The 18,688-nt window shown below is 45.3% G+C and overlaps 1 protein-coding gene across 1 annotated transcript in view; it reads right to left on the reverse strand.

Moving 5' to 3' along the window:
- The window catches only part of LOC135223867 (NADH dehydrogenase [ubiquinone] flavoprotein 2, mitochondrial-like), a 52,861-nt gene extending 41,433 nt beyond the window's left edge, over positions 1 to 11,428 (reverse strand). The window contains exon 1 of the mRNA XM_064262768.1: positions 11,269 to 11,428. Within this exon, the coding sequence (XP_064118838.1) occupies positions 11,269 to 11,307 (39 nt within the window). The 5' untranslated portion in view covers positions 11,308 to 11,428. The remainder of the gene's footprint in view (positions 1 to 11,268) is intronic.
- Positions 11,429 to 18,688: the final 7,260 nt, after the last annotated feature.

Consider the following 18,688-nt stretch of genomic DNA (forward strand, 5'->3'; position numbering starts at 1 on the left):
CGGCTTTCGACATTCCTCCTCCCTTGGTCATGGGAGTCTGAAAGAGGTCTAGGCCTAGGAGCAATTGCGGAGTCGGTCAGAACGCCCCCTCCACTACACTGGGGGACCACTGTACACTTAAACACTGCACACTTCACTCTTACCTTCCATTTCTCGTAATTGCCTTTGCAATTTACGGATCGACGCTTCCATTGCAGCTTTCTCCGATCGAGACGAATCTACGATTTCGCTGCGGGGGGAAGGAGCTGAACTTGCGTTAGCAGTAGGAGAAATTACATTAGAAATAGAAAGATTGTCCTGATCCAAAGAGCAGGACCTACTTGAACTTTTAATTTTAGCAGCTTTCCTAATTCTATCTTTCTCCAAACTTATTTACATACGGCAGTCAAAAAAAAACTCTTCCCATTGAACTTCAGTCAAACTCAAACAAAATTCGTCCACATGGTGTTACTAAACTGAGCATTCATTCCCCCTACATTTAACACAAATAGTGTGAGGGTCCACCGCCGCTTTCGGCAGTCTCACCTTATATCCTTCTTTCACACAAACCTAAAACGAGTTTCAGGCACAAACATCAGCCATAATGAAGAATCCTAACAGCAAATCCACCAAATAACGGTCCAAATCAGCGTATACCAAAGCCAAAGAAAGAATACTTCACCAAACAATCCTTAGCAAGCAAGCAGAATTCCGTGCAGGAGGAACTAACAACGATGTTGTCAGCACCGGCGACAGAAAAAATCTGGTCTGAAAAAACGGGAAAATGGTTCCTATTCCCCGCCACCAGCGGCGGGAGGGAGAGGGTGATCACCTGACCTAACCTGTAGCGTGGTTGCCGCGGAGTTTTGAATTCTGTCGGGACGTCAGAGACATAAGCTAAGTATATATCTGCCGGGGAAGTTGCATGTACAAAAATTCATAGCTGACATGGGCTGATCACGAAATACACCAACCCTATAACCAGGCCTGATGGGTATTTGTAAAATTTATCAACATAACATGCATAGCAAATGACAATTTGTCGAAAATTGCATTTTTCCTAACTATACAAACCTGAGGTCCTTTAAACAATAGGAAGTAGCTAGCGGCAGCGGGGGAAATAGGAACGGTCGTAAGCTTCGAACAAGGGGGAGAACGGTGGAGTTAACTGCTTGTCCGATCGTCTTGCGCGCCGCGCGGGGGGGGGGGGGGGGGACTGGGAGGTAAACAAATCAAACACTTTTGGCTTTTGGCCCATGCAAAATACGCAGAGTGAGGGTGCATTGAGGAAGGGATTTTCTTTATGTTTAAAAGTGGACCTCAGGTTTGTATAGGTTAGGAAAAATGCAATTTTCGACAAATTGTCATTTGTTCCGATACGTAATACAAACCATCGGTCCTTTAACAACTAGAAGACTCACTTCTTGGTTGGGTGGGGGGAATCTGAGTCTTTTGATGAAACAGAACTGGTGTTCGTCCATCCCTGGGAATGCCTCCCTGGTCGTAAGAGCGAGGGAGGGATCCAAGCCTCTGTCCGATTGATCGGGCGGTGTGCACCGCAGGATCAATGGTCCAGACCTCTGGCCGATACTAAAGAGAGAGGCAAGCGTATCTCTTCGTACCAGCATTGTAAGAACTTTTTCCTTTACATTTGAGCCAATGTAAAGTAATGGGTTTGTCTCATGTTGGCATCCACTTCTCCCCCTTGTTGGAGAAGTGGTGGATATTTACTCCTATCTCTAGTTTAAAGAGATAGGATGGAGCTCTGTTGAATAGCTTACCTGCATCTGGACTTCCTTTCCAGCAAGGTAACGACCGTATCCCTCTGCCCACAGGTAGAGGTAGAAAAAGATGGTGAAGAGAAAGCCATCACTCTCTCATTCACCACATGCATTCCTCCCAGTCATACCAGGAATCGATGCTGTTCTGCCTGCTCGGGTGCTGGGTAAAAGCTTACACAACGTGTTGAGCAGCCACCACAGGTCCCAAGGAAAAGTATCCAAGGACTTGTGGGCAATATCCCGAAGGTAGGAAGGACGTGAAGGTGGTCTGGTTGGCCCAGACACCTGCCTTCAGGACCTGCGCCACGGAGAAGTTCTTACGGAACGCTAAGGGAGGGTCCGATACCTCTGACTTTCGTGGGCTCTCGGTCGGAGCGTACGGATGTCGTCGCTACCATCAGCTTCGTACGCCTCTCCTGATCACCTCACGTAGCCAGAAAGAAAGCGTGTTCTTGGAGACTTCTTTCTTGTTGACCAGTGCTAACGAAGAGGCGTCGACACTCAGGCCTGAGATGTCGAGTTCTCTTCAGATAGCGCCGTAGCGCCCTCACAGGACAAAGGCAGCATCTCATCCGCATCGTTATCTGTAAAGTCAGCAGGGAGGGGGATCGTGAAAGTACTCGAACCTGTCGTCAGGGATCGAACGGATTTCTGAGTCTTAGCTACGAAGTTCGGGACGAAATCGAGCGTCACAGATCCCCAGCCTCTGGTATGTTTAACCATCATAAGAAAGGCCATGTAGTTCCCCTACTCTCTTCGCCGATGCCAGGGCCCAGCAAGAAGAGGGGGTCTTGAGGGTCAGATCCCTGTCTGACGACTCTCGGAGTGGCTCGAACGTGCTCGAGTCAGACTCCTAAGGACGAGGAGTCACGTCCCACGCAGGGGGGTGGGCCTGAGTTCCCTGGGTGGGCAAGAACCTTTCGAAGCTCCTTCAATTAGCAACGGATATCTCGAAACGAATTCGTGGATATCCAGTCCCCACTCAGTTTTAGGACGAGAAGCCAGAGCGGCTATATATCCCTTAACAACTGTGGGTACTGAGATGGAGCTTCTCTCGGCGAAGAAACACGAGGAAATTAAACCGCTACCTGCTGAAGAGTGGCTCTGAGAGGAGACAAACCCTGTCTAACGACACCAACCCACAGAAGACGGCCCACTTCCCCTGGTACACAGCTTGCAGAGGACTGTCTGACGTGGTCCAGCCATCTCTGTTGCTGCGGCTACGAGAAAAGCCTCTCGTCGCAAGAGATGGGGTGGATAACAGCCAGCCGTGGAAGTTGAAGGACTGGACTGCGCGGTGGTACCGTTCTACGTGTGGCTGGGCTAGAAGGTTGTGCCGAGTTGGGTAGTTCTCTCGGTGCGTCTGCAAGAAGAGCCAGCAGGTCCGGATACCAAACGGCTTGAGGCCGTTTGGGAGCCACCAGGATCATTCTGAGATTGGGAGTGACCAGCGCTCGACTGATCACTTTCCGAATCAGACAGAAGGGAGGAAAGGCGTAAGCGAAGAGGTTGTCCCAGGGGTGTTGGAGAGCGTCCTCTGCAGCTGCCCATGGGTCCGGCACGGCCGAGAAGAACACCTGGGTCTTCCTGTTGTGCCGGGTGGCGAACAGGTCTACGACCGGTCGCCCCCACAGGTTGAAGAGCCTTTTCCGCCACATCTTGTGTGAGAGACCATTCGGTCCCTATCTAACCTGATCCCGACGGCTGAGCTTGTCCGCTACTACATTCCTCTTGCCTGGAATGTAGCGTGCTGACAGCTCTATCGAGTGAGCCGTGGCCCACTCGTGCACCTGCACCGTCACTGAATGGAGCGGAAGAGACACTAGCCCCCCCTGCTTGTTGACATATGCCACTACTGTGGTGTTGTCGCACATCAACACCACTGAGTGTCCCACCAAGCGGTCCCGAAACTCTCGGAGAGCGTTGAACGCCGCCTTGAGTTCCAGGACATTGATGTGAAGGTGCTTTTCGTGATGGTCCCACACACCTGCAGTCAGCAACTCCTCCAGGTGTGCGCCCCTCCCCATCCCTCGGTCGATGCGTCTGAGAACAGAAGCAATCTCCGGGGGGGGGAGTGCGTATGGGCACTCCTAATTAAGAGGTTCTTGTCGTCGAGCCACCAGGCTAGGTCCTGCCTCACCTTGTCCGTGATAGCCACGGGAAAGTAAGGAGGATCCTTGCCTGGGACCAACTCTCCCTTAGCCTCCACTGGAGAGACCGCAGGTGAAGACGGCACCGTGAGGGACTAACTTCTCGAGTGACGACAGATGGCCGATCACGACTTTGCCATTGCTGTGCTGCCTGTTCCTGCCGCGACAGGAACCGGCCGGCTGCCTCCCTGAATTTGCTGATACGCAAGTCTGCGGGGAAAGACTTGCCCTGCTACCGTATCTATCAGCATACCCAGGTACTTCATCTTCTGCTTGGGTTTCTAGATCGGACTTCTCGTAGTTTATCACGATCCCCAGATCGCGACAAAACTTGAGGAGTCGATCTCTGTCCTGTAGCAACTGCGAGCGGGAGCTCGCCAGGACTAGCCAATCGTCGAGATACCTCAGAAGACGTATCCCGTTCGAATGGGCCCAAGCCGACACCAGAGTGAACACTCGCGTGAACACCTGTGGGGCGGTTGAGAGACCGAAACAAAGTGCCCTGAATTGGTACAACCGTCCCGTAAGAAGATGAAGCGGAGGTACTTTCTGGAGGACTGATGGATGGGTATTTGAAAATACGCGTCCTTCAGGTCCCACCGAAAGCATGAAATCGTTCCCCCTGATCGAGTCGAGCACTGAGCGTGCCGACTCCATCGTGAACCGCGTCGTGCGAACGAAGCGGTTCAGGGGAGAGAGGTCTATCACGGCGCCAGCCCCCCGATGCCTTCTCCACTAGGAAGAGGCGGCTGTAAAAGCCTGGTGACTGGTCCTCCACGATTTCTACAGCTCGTTTCGCCAGCATGGTCTTGATCTCCTGTCGAAGAGCGTTGTCCTTTGCTGATCCCCGGACATAGGTCTGTAGATGGACCGGTTTGGAGATGAGGGGGGGCCGAGACTCGAAGGGTAGTAGATATCCCTCCCGAAGGACGTCTACTATCCAGTTTCTCGGCGCCGTAGCGCTGCCAAGTCGCCCAATGGGCTCGCCAGGCACCCCCCCACTTCCGCAGCAGGTGAGGGGGAACGCCGTCCCTAGCGTTTCCCTCCTCGTTTCGACTTCTTTTCCAGCACTTCCTCGGGGAAAGGAGGGCTGGGAGGAGGGCTGATTGCGGCCTCCTCTCGCAGAAGTCGAAACAACTGGAGTCTTCACACGGGGTTTGGACGGTGCAACCGTCTTCGCCGCCGTGGAAGCGCTAGCCAAGCTCTTTGGTTTGGCCGCAGTTACTCGAGGTTGCCCAGAACCTTCGAGACTGCCTGGTGGACTAAGCGGTCACTCTCGTCAGTGCGCCGCCGTTCCACCGCACGCAGCTCCACCATCTCTCCAGGCAAAGAGAGCTGGGGAACTCCTAAGAGGTCCATTTCTTAGCCCGAGTGCCGCCTCACGCCCAGCCCCCTTGGTTCACTCGCGTAAGGACTGCGTCCCGCCCTCACCCGAAGAACCAAGTTGGCCCACAGGTTAGCAGTCTGATGGCGAGGTAAGAGATTGCTCTTCCTCCAGACTGGCACAGTCTCCGAAGGAAGCGGTCGTCTTCGAGAGCAGAACTCCCGGAGCCGGCCGCCACCTTGGATATTGTGAGGGACCACAAATCCAACCAGGAAACTGCCTGAATGCTGCCATAGCGGTAGAATTCCAGGGCAAGTGCCTCCTGCTGCGAGAACCATAGGTTCTCCGACAGGAGCTGCTGCAGGGACACACTGGAGTCAGCCTCGCTAACTCCGGGTTACCTGTTTTCGGCAGTATCGGGTCTTCTGATGGCACGTAAAAAAACGCCGTCTGCCGCTGTAGAGGAGGAGGAAGCAGCTTAGAGGACCGTCCGGATTTTAGCGAGTCCTCCCGTCCTGAGACGAGATTCTCCAACCTGATCCAGGACTGAGTCCGCAAGCTCTGATCGTGGCAACCCCCATCATCATTTTGGGCTCCCTCTTGGGACCCAAAATGACTCGAGCCGGGACGTGGGCTCTGATGGTGGTAGCGGCGATCCTTCCGCGAGGCCATTATGCAGACGCATCAGCTTAATGACTTCCGCGAAGTTCCTCTGTATCTCGGGCGTCACAGCGTCCTGTGGAGTAGGACCGTCCAGTCCCTCCAACAAGAGCATATCCCTCGATACTCCTCCTTCAGAAGAGAACAGCGACAGACCCCTGACGGTCGCCTCCAACTACTTGCGCGTACGTCCTGGTCGTCCTAAGACCGTGCCTGAGCCGTACGGCGTCCATAGCTGGGTCACGCGAGCGGGCGCACCCTCTCGTGATCGCTCCTTGGTACCTCGCTCCTCCCGGTATAAGCCCGAGGAGGTTGAAGGTATAGGAGGAGGCAGACCTGACGCTCCCCCCGCGCTCGAACGCTGGCAGGACCCAGCGTGCGCAGAGGGCTGCTGTCGATCGTCAACAACCCGCGGTGACGGTCTAGCAGCAGGCCTAGCGTCGCCGCTTCGCCTGGGGCGATTGGCTCGGCTGAGAACGTCGAGACCGCTCTCTAGCGTCAGGCGAGCTGCCGCTGGTCACCCGTCTCCGCCCGGTCCCCATCGGGAGCGGCGGCACGGGTGACCTGCTAGGCTCCCTTTCGCTCGCGTCGAGACCGGCCAGCGTCCTCTCGGCGCGTCAAACCGCTGGTACTAGCCGTGGCTGGTACCGGCGGCCGTGGGGACTCCTTCCTCGCCTCAACCCGTGGCCGGTCAGTGACCGTCACGTCAGCCCGAGCAGCCGGCTGGTCGCTGCGAGAGCGTCCAGTGGCCTGGCGAGAGTCGTGTGCACGACTCTCGCCAGTCTTCTGCTCCGTGCCGCTGTCTTGACGGCGAGCGAGCTCGGCCGTCGAAACTTTGGCTGGACGGTCCTCTTTAGAAGAGCGTCCACTCGGTGCTTCTCGCGAACGAGAAGCAGCCGAGACGGAACCTGGCTTAGCGGCAGAACCACTAGCACCAGTGAGGACGCCACCAGCCGAAGCTGATGCACCTCTGGTCCCCGTCGACTTCTTCTTTGCAGAAGAAGCGACGGGGCCCCGCACCCGAAGGAACAGGAGGACCAGCAGAGAGAGCTCCCCAGCTCGCCTGAGCGAGCCGGGCCCTTAGAAGATCCCGAAGGAGTCTTCTTAGGGGGTGGGGGGGAGGAGGCCAACCTTCTTCTTCTTCGTGCTGTTTGGCCTTAGAAGTCGAAGGGGAAGGAGAGGCAGCAGACGACGAAGAAGACGATGAAGACGATGACGACACCTTCTTCCTCTTCCTCTTCTTCTTCGCCAGGCTCCGCAGGACAGACGTCAGGTCTTCCATCCAGGAGGGAGCCGGGGCAGTTTGCGAAGGCAACAGGGCCCGACTGCACCTGTCCGGAAGGACCTGAGACTGTTTACAGCAACACCAGCAGCGGGAACGGCAGGAACAGGTCCGGGAACAGCAGGAACAGCAGGAACATCTGAAAATTGAATGTGCACCTGAAAAGAAAGAGTCGCTGGAGCGGCCACAGGTACGGCAGGCACGGCAGGTACTAAGGGAGAGCCAGGCGTCCCTGCCGACAGTCACCGACATCCGTGGCACTGGCGGCAGGTCCAGGGGGTACTCTTGGGGCAGCGGAAGTCCGGGGTCGGCAAAGGAAAAAATCCAGGTGGTGGTGGCATCGTCCTCTTTGGAACGGCGGCAATTGGTTTTTGTACTGCCACCGTGGGGTGTCACCGACATTATGTGAGGCGTATATACAAGATGTGGTGGCATCTCATACGCAGGGGTAGTTAATGTGGTCGTCGTGGTGGTCACCGCACCATGAGTGACCACGGCCGACCCCGCCAACCGCTGTATCAACCCTTGGATGCTGGGCACTCCCTGCAGTCCCAGCGACTCCCACACCTGTCCCAAGTCGTCCTTCGCTGCTGACACACCTGCGGAGACAAGAGTCGGGTTAATAGGAGGGGCTTCCCCGCGCCTGGGGGGCGAAATTCCCCCCCCAGAGCGGACAGAAGACCCCGAATACAACTGTACGTCCGGGTAGCGGGCGCCCTCCTCCACACTCGACGGATCGAGAGAGGAAACGGACTCCGCTACTACCCCCCCCCCCGCAGGGAAGGCGCAAACCGTGGGGGCTGGCCGGGGAGGCAGGAAAGAGGACGAAGTGTCCGTCACCAAAGGAGTCACTGGACTTTTCCGATGACTTCTTGGCCGGCCTAAGTCTCTTCCTGCCCTCGTACAGCACCCACTGCGCCTCGGACCAATTCATACAAACCATACATGGCTCGTTACGAGAGCACTCTCGCCCTCGACAACGAGTACAAACCTCGTGGGGGTCCACCTCCACAAAGGACCTGAACCCCCCACATTTACGTCCCTCCAGCCCGGGACACACTCTACAGGGCGACGGCTGGAGGGCGCGGTGAAATTTCAATTTCCTCTGATTCACTCATTGTATCAATTGAAATAGAGAAAAAAGTACTTACTATCACTCCTGATAAACAGAAATAAGAAACCAAATAGTCAAGAATTGAAGCAAACGACAAGCGGGCAGAGCGATGGCGAACACGTCCTTCCCACACACGGCCGAAAGCAAAAGTGGTTTGTTTACCTCCCAGTCGCGCGGCGCGCGACGATCGGACAAGCAGTTAACTACCGTTCTCCCCTTGTTCGAAGCTTACGACCGTTCCAGCTGCCGCTAGCTACTTCCTATTGTTTAAAGGACCGATGGTTTGTATTACGTATCGGAACAACTATATTTTTTCCTGACAGGTTATCTTGTGCTTTAGCTCCTCTCAATCACTATTGTTGGAGTACAACTAGGTATCATGTTTCCAGTATACATAAGGCTTGGCTATAACACTGTAAGGGGGATCGTGATGGAACACGGAAGTTTTTTGTACCGTTAATGATTTTTCTGGTCAAAACTTTTAATAACTCCATAATCAAATCAGTCTAATAGGGTTAAAGTACAGAATAGTTACACACCCTGCTATAAACAAATCACACTGCCTGAGCCAAGCTAGGGCTACAGCTAAACCTATTTGTAAAACTGAAGACTAATGGTTCCCGCCAATCGAGCAAACATAATATTTACTACCTTGCACTTATGCTTTTAGTTTATACTTTATGCCTTTTGTTTGTGTATGTGATATATTTAGTTTTTTTTTGTGTGTGTGTTAACGTTCATCCTCAAGGGCAATCACTGAAAATGGTGTCCTTTGTGCATGTGAACTGATAGTTACCGATCCAGTGTGGCACAGTAGTAGTCTTCAGTTTTACAACTTAGGTAGGCCTTTTCGGGTAGCCCCACATCAGGTCATGGTGCCTCAGCCTCTGGCACTCAAGGTTAGGTTAGGATGTATCCCAGTGGGGCATATAAGTTTGTTTCTGGTCCAAACTCCAATGCCACAAGAGAGATACCGGTAATTCTGGGCAATAACTCCGCACGGACTGCAAGGAACCTTCCGGTGAATACGACTGCCACTAGGAATTGGTTTGGGGCATCAAATGTATTTTGCCGTGTTTATTACTAGCCCCTGAGGGTTAATTACAGTTGACCCCCAAAAAATAACAGAACATTTTTAACAAGCAATCCAAATACTATAGGAACCTATAATTTCCAAAGAAATACCCGACACGGAGTTAGGTATTAGTATCTAGATCTATCCAGATACCTAATAGGTAGATGTGCTAAACACAGTGCAACTTGATTCATTTACAATGTTTCACCGTGTTTACTATTAACCCTTGGAGAATCAAACGTCCTTAAGTGCATTTTACAAAATTAAAACTTAGAAAAATCCTCAAATATTTAAATATATAGATATTTTGGTAGATCTAGTATAGTAGTACCTATTCCGCTGTGGCCTAGACTATGACAGTTGCGGTTTTCTATGGATTTTTACCTCCTGAACAAGAATTTTAAATAATATTTATTCGGACAACTGTAATTAACCCCCAGGGGCCAGTACTAAACACGGCAAATACATTGGATGCCCCAATCCCTAGTGGATGCTGTATCCGCAGTTACATTCCTTGCAGTCCGTGCGGAACTATTCTTTAGAATTACTCTGTTTTTTTCCATCTGTCCATCCGCCTGTGGTGTTTTTGTATGGTAACACTGCGTCCCGGGCTTTAAATATAGTTATGGTATGTGCAAGTTTTAGGTAAATAAAAGGATATCTGGATGTACATTTGTAACTGAAAAGTGTTTTAATAATTTACTGTATGCAAAGTACACCGTTAATATTCGAAATAGGATATTATTAGGTATTATTGTTGAATGTAAGCTGAATGTAACTATCTGAAGCCCGGGACGCAGTGTTACCATACGCAAACACCACAGGCGGATGGACAGATGGAAAAAAACAGAGTATAGGGTAAAAAACCGCATGGTACAGGGGTGGACCATTACGATCAATGTGTACAACCCCCAAAAAAGTACATTATAGTGCGTCCTGACATCGGAGATGGGCATCAGACGCGACTTCTTGTTGGTGAGAAACGGAGCTAAAGACCTCTACTCCGGTGTCAGGACGCGTTATAATGTACTTTTCTTGGGGTTGTACACATTGATCTTACATGGTACACCCCTGTACCATGCGGTTTTTTACCCTAGGTAGTTTGCGTGAATTCCTCAGTACTAGGAATGTAGGCTATACTAGTACTTATTTCATTTTAATATGAAGATTCTAAAGACATATAATAAAAAATAGAGTAGGGATGTCCGGACCAGAAAAGAGCATTAGCTAGGCATCCGGAAATGTGCGCAATTCTGCAGTTTTAGGTCTACAAGGCCTAGGTAGGTAGTCCCATTGAATATCAATGTAGCTAGCATACACTATTTTCTCTTTTTCAACAAAATCTATACTTAACCTACAACTCGGCCTGCAAAAGCTCCAATTTATCGACAGATAAACATGAGGCCTATTCTGCTACGCGTACTTAGGCCCAAGATCGGTAGGTCAGTATGCCTGTGACTACCGTATGTCCATGCGATCATTAGGACAAATTTGGGCTGTAACCTAGGCCAGGACTTCCATAGTAAGGATTTTCAAGGTTAAATTACTAAAGTACCGTTAAAATGATTATAGGTATTACAGCCTACCTAAATAGTAGTAGCACATGTATCGTACGGCCTACGAATTGTTAGCTCCGTAAGCCTCGTAGGTCTAAGTCTACTAGGCCGAGTCGACGTAAAAACTCAACTTTAAATTAATATCATGAATACTAATAAGGTTAACTTACTAAATTAACATTAAAATTATATCATAATACTGCCTAAATATGTATCGTACAGCCTATGAATTGGAAGCTTCTTAAGCCTGGTAGGTCTAGGTCTACTAGGCCGTGTCTAGATAAAAACTCGACTTAAAATTAATATTTCACAAAAATCAGCTATTACAACACAGCCAAAAGGCATACCGAAGTCGCCCTAAGGCACCTGGCCATAGACGAGAGCATCCTCGGCAGTGTCGTCGGCTTCTTTAGGTTGCAATTGCGAAAACACAACGGCAAAGATCAGCTGGTTTTCCCTTAGGGTATCTTACGTAGTCGAGAGCAATGTTGCCAACGACGAGGTCTTCTTCTTAACCGACGGCGATTCCGATTCCCGTAGCCGGTATATCGGCGTTTACTGTTTTACTTATAAATGGAGATGTTGTTTGTCAATTAAATTTTGTTTTGGGCTACGTAGAAAAGGATGAGTGGATATAATACAGCAATGATGAGAAAACGTGATAAATTTTAGCATTTTATGTGAGGGGTTGGTACTAGACATGGCGTTATATATCTGCGTTTACTCTGTTTTATTAGAAATTGACATGTTATTTATCGATTAAATTTTGTTTATTGAATTACATATTAAAAGGATGATTGGATATAATACAGCACAGATAAGAAAATGTGAGAGATTTTAGTTTATATGAGGGGGTGGTACTAGACATGGCGTTCTAAGGAGCATTTCTCCGTAATATATATATATATATATATATATATATATATATATATATATATATATATATATATATATATATATATATATATATATATATATATATTTAAAGGGCGGGAAATTCATCTGATTATTTCAATTTTAAAATTATCTCGCCTGTACTGTATCCTCTACAAGATAAGGATGAATGTAATGCAACAGAGGAGAAAACGTGATAAATTCAGATTTTGACGTAAAGGGGCTGGTACGACATATGACGTTCCGAGGAGCTTTCTTCATGAAAAATCTCAATAAACGGGGTCAAATTTTTATCTCATTATTCCAAATTTTATAATCATCTCGCATGTATTGCATCCTCTACACGTTAAGGATGAATGTGATGCAAAACAGGGGAAAAAACGTAAGAAATTAAGCATCTTTTGTTTACGAGGGGCTAGTATTAAGCATGTGGCGTTCCGAGGTGCTTTCACTCTAAAAACATAAATAAAATCCGGTAAATTTATCTCATTATTTCAATTTTATAAATATCTCTCCTGTAATGCATCTTCTACTCCATTTACTCTATCTTTTTCAAGCAAAAGAGATTATTAATAAACAATGTCTCTTTGCGGAACTCCTCCTCGTAACCATTATGAATTATTTTCATGAAGCAGTTTCACATTTAAAAATGAAAGGAAAAGAAAGATTCAGACAGAGCAACCCTTATAAACGTTCTGCTAAATTAGTGTCAAGAGAAAAGAAGAAGAAGAAAAGAGGCATAATGGCACAAACAACACCAGAGTTGAATTCAATCTACTATGGGCCTACATTTCGTGAATATATTACACGTGTACAACCACCATTTGAGAATCTGGAAGTTGAGGATGACGACACATAAATCTCTAGAACCTAAGATCGAGGAAGAAAGTTAAAATCTTAGAGGAGGTTGGTGTGTGTGCTTGTTTATAGCTTAGCCTGTCTGGTTCAAGAGGTCACAGACAGTAACTGCCACTACGCATTCTAGAACCCATGAAATCGTGTCCTTCGTAAACAACTTTTAAACCGACAAATGGATTTCCATGCTGCTATAGAACTGGGTGTTTGTAACAATTTCCTATTTATGGTCTTACACTTTAATTAAGTCGTTTACGCTTAGGAAAAAGTTTAAAAAGACCAACTTCTGCCTTTTCCTCAGACCATTTCGAACAAGTGCTCTCGTGAGTAGGTTACCACGTGTAGACTTCTAGTAGTACAGTCTACTTCGAGCACAATAAAATGGCAAAATGTTGCAGTAAAGGCTTAAATTTATCATAGGATATATAGTTACTGTAATGGAAAAGCTACATCAAAATGAAAAGGTATAGCCTAGTAGGGCCATTGTTTGTTACTATTGCTGGTAGGTATATATTGTTTTTATATCATGGCGTACTAACTGCTATTCATAGAAACTGCCTGGTTCAATGAGAGTCGGCTTAGCTATCGTATTTCATTAAGCCATCGCTATACGGTTTTGTAAAGAATTGTTATGTCTACTATATGTCCTAGAGGCAGAAAGTTCAATAGAATTTGAATTCCCGAGGGAAGGCGAATTGACAGTTTAATCCAAAGATTATACAAGGTCAACAGGGAAATACAGATAAATAATTGGGAATGCCTGTGATACCTAACTGCTGATAATACAAAAGTTTCTGGAGAATTGTAGCCGAGAGGAGGCTAAGAAAAAAATGTGATGCAGAAACTGTATACCTAGTTGGCTAAATTAGAACTCGTTAAGGATGACATCCAAGAGCAATGAAAGATGAAAGTATGAGAGTAACTACAGAACTATAGGCTCACCACCCAAAGGTTTTGATATGCTGATGAAAAGTAGATAACAGAAAAAGATACTGATTTTGCTTGTGCTCATCAGAGATATTAAACGAGATGTTGTATGTCTTATTAAGAAAGAACTGAGTGATCATCTTAATTTAAAAATTATATATATACCTACAATTTATTGTGAGAGAACATTACAGAAAGAAAGTGTTTTATTTGAAACGTTTATAGAGCCCCTGAATCCACAAAGAGAAAAAACTGTCTGTGTGACATAACTGGGTTAAGCGGTGATTGCCATAATAACGACTCCAAGGTATATTGTGATCTCGCTTCCAGGGAAATAAACAGGAAGACAGGTGATGCCTCAAAGTTTATTTAGGCAGTTTTAACACGAGAACTTTTGAAAGCAAAAAGGTTGGCGTAGCAGTCGTAATTGAAAATCGGAGGGTTTGGCTTGTGTTCGAGTGAGATGTCCCTGAAATAGACGTAAATACTTTTTTTTTTTTTTTTGTATTTTTGAATACTGTTCCCCTGTTAGACCGCTCTTGGAGTATAGACAGTCCTAAGTTAGTAACCTATTTTAGAAGGTTTAGTCTGGAGTTAGTAAAAGTAGAGGGGAACATGGCAAATGTTCGTACTAGAATAATAAGAATGATTATGGAGCCAGGTGTGAAAGATGGGTTCCATGACTTGGTAAAAGAAGGCCAAGTTTGAATATATTTGAAAACCTGAATGGTTTTGAAAACCTCCCAAGTTTTTAAACTGTGTAAGTTTTGGTCATAATCTTAAACGCTGCACATAGTAATTGTTATTATTATTATTATTATTATTATTATTATTATTATTATTATTATTATTATTATTATTATTATTATTATTATTATTATATTATTTATAAAAAAAATTATGAGAACCCTACCCAAATCTCGGAAACGGGAGCGAACACCCGCAAGACTTTCCCATTTCGTAAACGGTCGGCGACAGTGTTGCCAAATCTGCGTAAGAGATGACAACATTTCAGTATAACAAATCTTGTATTTATATAGAGTAATGCTACACGAAGATGGGGATAATTCGATAATGTCCACTCGGGGGGTAGTAAAAAAAAAAAAAAGAATCCACCAAGACCTATGACCGTCCAGTGGTGATGAATATTACTTTTTATGACCATTCGATGAATTGCTTCGCTGATGGTATTTGCAATGAACTATTTACTTACTTATATTTACATTTATACAAGTAAGCGATACGCTCAAACATTGTATGTACAAATACACCGTGTATATATATATATATATATATATTGGAAGTTGCAAAGTTATTCCGTTTGTTAAAATAAATTTAGAAGTCTTGCGCGAAACATGAATTATTCAAGAATTTAATAATCTTAATGACACAATTATGCTTATTTTACGAACGGTTGATTGATAGCTTATACCTAGTGTTTTATGCTTCGCTTGCAATAAGTGCTCTCTCTCTCTCTCTCTCTCTCTCTCGTCTCTCTCTCTCTCTCTCTTCTCTCTCCTCTCTCTCTCTCTCTCTATCAACAGTGAAATGGGCTGTGCATTAAAACGAAGTAGCTATCAGTGAAATTACTTTACTCATAAATCGTCATTTAAACGATTAAATGTCATAGTGTTCTCTCATGTAAACAACTGTAGCCTGTTATTGAGTTTATGTAATTATGTAATTCGTCATTGTCGTTATGATAATTTTTATTCAAAGTTCATTGACTGAGGGTACTTTCACAGAAAGGATCGCTCGCCATGGAGGAGAAGAAAGAAAGGAACAAAGAAATATAAAAATACAGAACAGAGAAGTGGAGTGTACAGATAGAAATAATGATAATGAAAAGACAAATACGTAGTACGGCACTAACCCTCATACGGTAAGTGTATCATGTGTAAGACCAAGAAAGGGGGAGAACTTTGTCCAGGACAATGCCTACAAACAGAAGGAGTTTGGATACGATGAAAAGCGAGGGAAACGGTGCACGGTGCACGGTGAGATGGAGGTGGGCGGTGCAGTGTTTTACTGGGGAAGTCACAGCTATAATAGTTAGGCCTACTACTATGAGATTCAGGGCCTCTGTAACACGGTTTTTTCGCAATAACTTTTTATCTATGCATTTCATAAATATAACACTTATTCAGAATACATATTATATCTACACAAATTTTGACTGTATTCTGCATTACGTAGGTTGAATAAATTTGGTACTTATAATGTAAAAGTGACCTTTTTTGAAGACGGGCCAACTTACTCAGAGAAAAGGTTTCGAACGCACCCGTTACGTAACTTATGACAGCATTTCTTCCCTCTTTCTCGATGGATGATTGGCTATACGTAACGAAGGCTAAACCTCTGGCAACAATGACATAAAAATGTAAATGCAAGCAAAGCAGTTCACCTTTATGAATTCTGGAACCTCTCCACTGATAATTATCATAATGAACAAACCAACAAAATATGTTAATAAATACAAAATCACTTCGATTATTAGCCTAACTCCCAAAATAAGTTTCCTAAGAAATTACAGTCTACTTTATAGGTCACAATCAGATTGACAAGATGTAGGGAATAGTTGGTAATTTTCAAAAACATGGTAGACAAGCTTGATTTGATAACTGCTATATCCAATGTCAAGCAATTTTTATTTATCGGCTATCTACCTATTTACTGAAAAAAAATAGCCGGTACCGTATATTGGCTTTAAACCTTCACCAATAATTATCGTCAGAATGATGACTTCATGAGGCTCCACCCACTTTCGCCTCGTTATAATTCAGGAGAACACTGAAGACTACCATGGGCATTGTTGGATTAGAAAATTTAACTTCTGGCTATAAAAAACTAATTTCTCGAGTAGTTGTAAGAAGCGCTAAATGACCCTCAAGGATCCCAGCAGTTGGCGTAAACGTTTAATTCATGTATATTACTGCTATACTGTTGCGGCACTACTGCTACAGTAGTATTACTACGCTAGTGCTGATACCCCACCCACATCTATGTATCGTTCCGCCATTCATAAAGTCTTTGGGTTTCAGAGCCGATGGAGTTTCTGTCTGGGCGATGGGCGGGGCAACATTACGTCAAAAGGTGTTTACCTTGCTTACGTAATGAATGTTTTTCGACTCTTGGCTCGTAATCATTGGCCATGGCGTCGGCTAGATTATTTTTACTCTATAAAAATTAAAACTATCGGGTTTAGGTTATTGATAATGCTGACAAAATTTGTGTGTGGTTGTAAAATATACATATGTCAACTTTCAGCTACATCTGATGCTTAGACAAGGAGCAAAGTCCAAAAAACCGTGTTACAGAGACCCTGAATCTCATAGTAGTGAACTTCCTTTGTGGGGACAGAATGAGCACTTTTTATTCGGCAGTTATAAGATTAACTTGGAATTTACACTTGTTGAAGTTGCCTTTAATAGGAGAAAGACTTCTTGGTATGTATGTATGTATGTGTATGACTGGTAAAAATGCTCTGTTACGACAGAATTCCATCTAATAAAAGGAGCCCATAAAAACGCCAAAACTATAGAAAGTTAATACTATATTTCAGAGATTGCTCTCTCTCTCTCTCTCTCTCTCTCTCTCTCTCTCTCTCTCTCTCTCTCTCTCTCTGTATATATATATATATATATATATATATATATATATATATATATATATATATATATATATATATATATATATATATATATATATATATATATATATATATATATATATATATATATAGAGAGAGAGAGAGAGAGCAGTCTCTGAAATATAGTACTAACTTTCTATAGTTTTGGCGTTTTTATGGGCTCCTTTTATTAGATGGTAATAATATATATATATATATATATATATCCCTTCTTTTAAACATTAACAAAGCCGTGTATTCGACATTGATTTGGCCTAACACATCATTTGAAATTTAGATTGTTTGAAAGGATGTAGTAACCTCCAGAGATCACCCACTTATGTCTCGAATACGTATATACTTTATCTACAACGTGGCATTTACTTTATGTAGTACTATTGCAGATAGATATGTGATGGTGGCTTCTTGGCCATTAATATTCTTCTTTCAATGAATTTTAGAAAACCAGAATGAAGAACAGTGAAGACAAAGGAGCAAAGGATAAATGAATAAATAAATTGGATTAAATAAATTCAATGGTTTTTAGGATAATTTAGGTATAGAACCCAAGAGACTAATAAGTGGATTGAGCTGAAGAGTTTCTGAGCAAGGAATATATTAGGTTTTCAGAAAGGCGAGTCAGGTCATGACTCGGACGGGTGACCACCAGACAGCGCAAAAGGCCGTGAGAGTGAATTATTTTTTTTCATAGGCCTACTCGCTTGATCTCAATGCCCAATCCCGAAGGGAGGTAGTGCCGTCAGTGCACCTTACGTGGTTCGCTGTAGACGAGTTTTATGTACTTCGTATGATCAAGGCCACAGTAAACAGAGCTATCTTTCGGTGGTTTCGGTATAATGCTGTATGAGCAGTGCCCGCGAAACTTCAATCATGGCCCAGTGGTGGCCTGGCCTATATCGTTGCCAGACGCATGATTAGGGCCAAATTTAACCTTAAATAATGTAAAAATGACTGAGGTTATACGGCTGCAATTTGGTATGTTTGGTGATTGGAGGGTGGATGATCAACATAGCAATGTGCAGCCCTCTAGGCTCAGTAAATTTTTAAAAGATCTTGATGACTGAACAGAAGAAAACGGCGGACTTGACAGACAAAGCCGACACAATAGTAGTTTCCTTTTCAGAAAACTAATAAGGAGAATACAATCTGCTCCATCTTCTTCGTTACTTCCATTTAAACTCGGAAAGTTCAACGGGTACAAGATGGGCTAATTCACTCAGTACAAGATGGGCTAATTCACTCAGTACAAGATGGGCTAATTCACTCAGTACAAAATGGGCTAATTCACTCAGTACAAGATGGGCTAATTCACTCATTCGCAAGTTCAACGAGTACGAGATTGGGCTGATTTCACTCATTCGCAAGTACGAATACCAGAGACCACATTTGCTTTCGTGAATTCACTAGTGGCTCAATTCCCGTTTCATGATTGATAAGACGGG

Source organism: Macrobrachium nipponense, chromosome 10 (assembly GCF_015104395.2).
Source record: "Macrobrachium nipponense isolate FS-2020 chromosome 10, ASM1510439v2, whole genome shotgun sequence".
NCBI lineage: Eukaryota > Metazoa > Arthropoda > Malacostraca > Decapoda > Palaemonidae > Macrobrachium > Macrobrachium nipponense.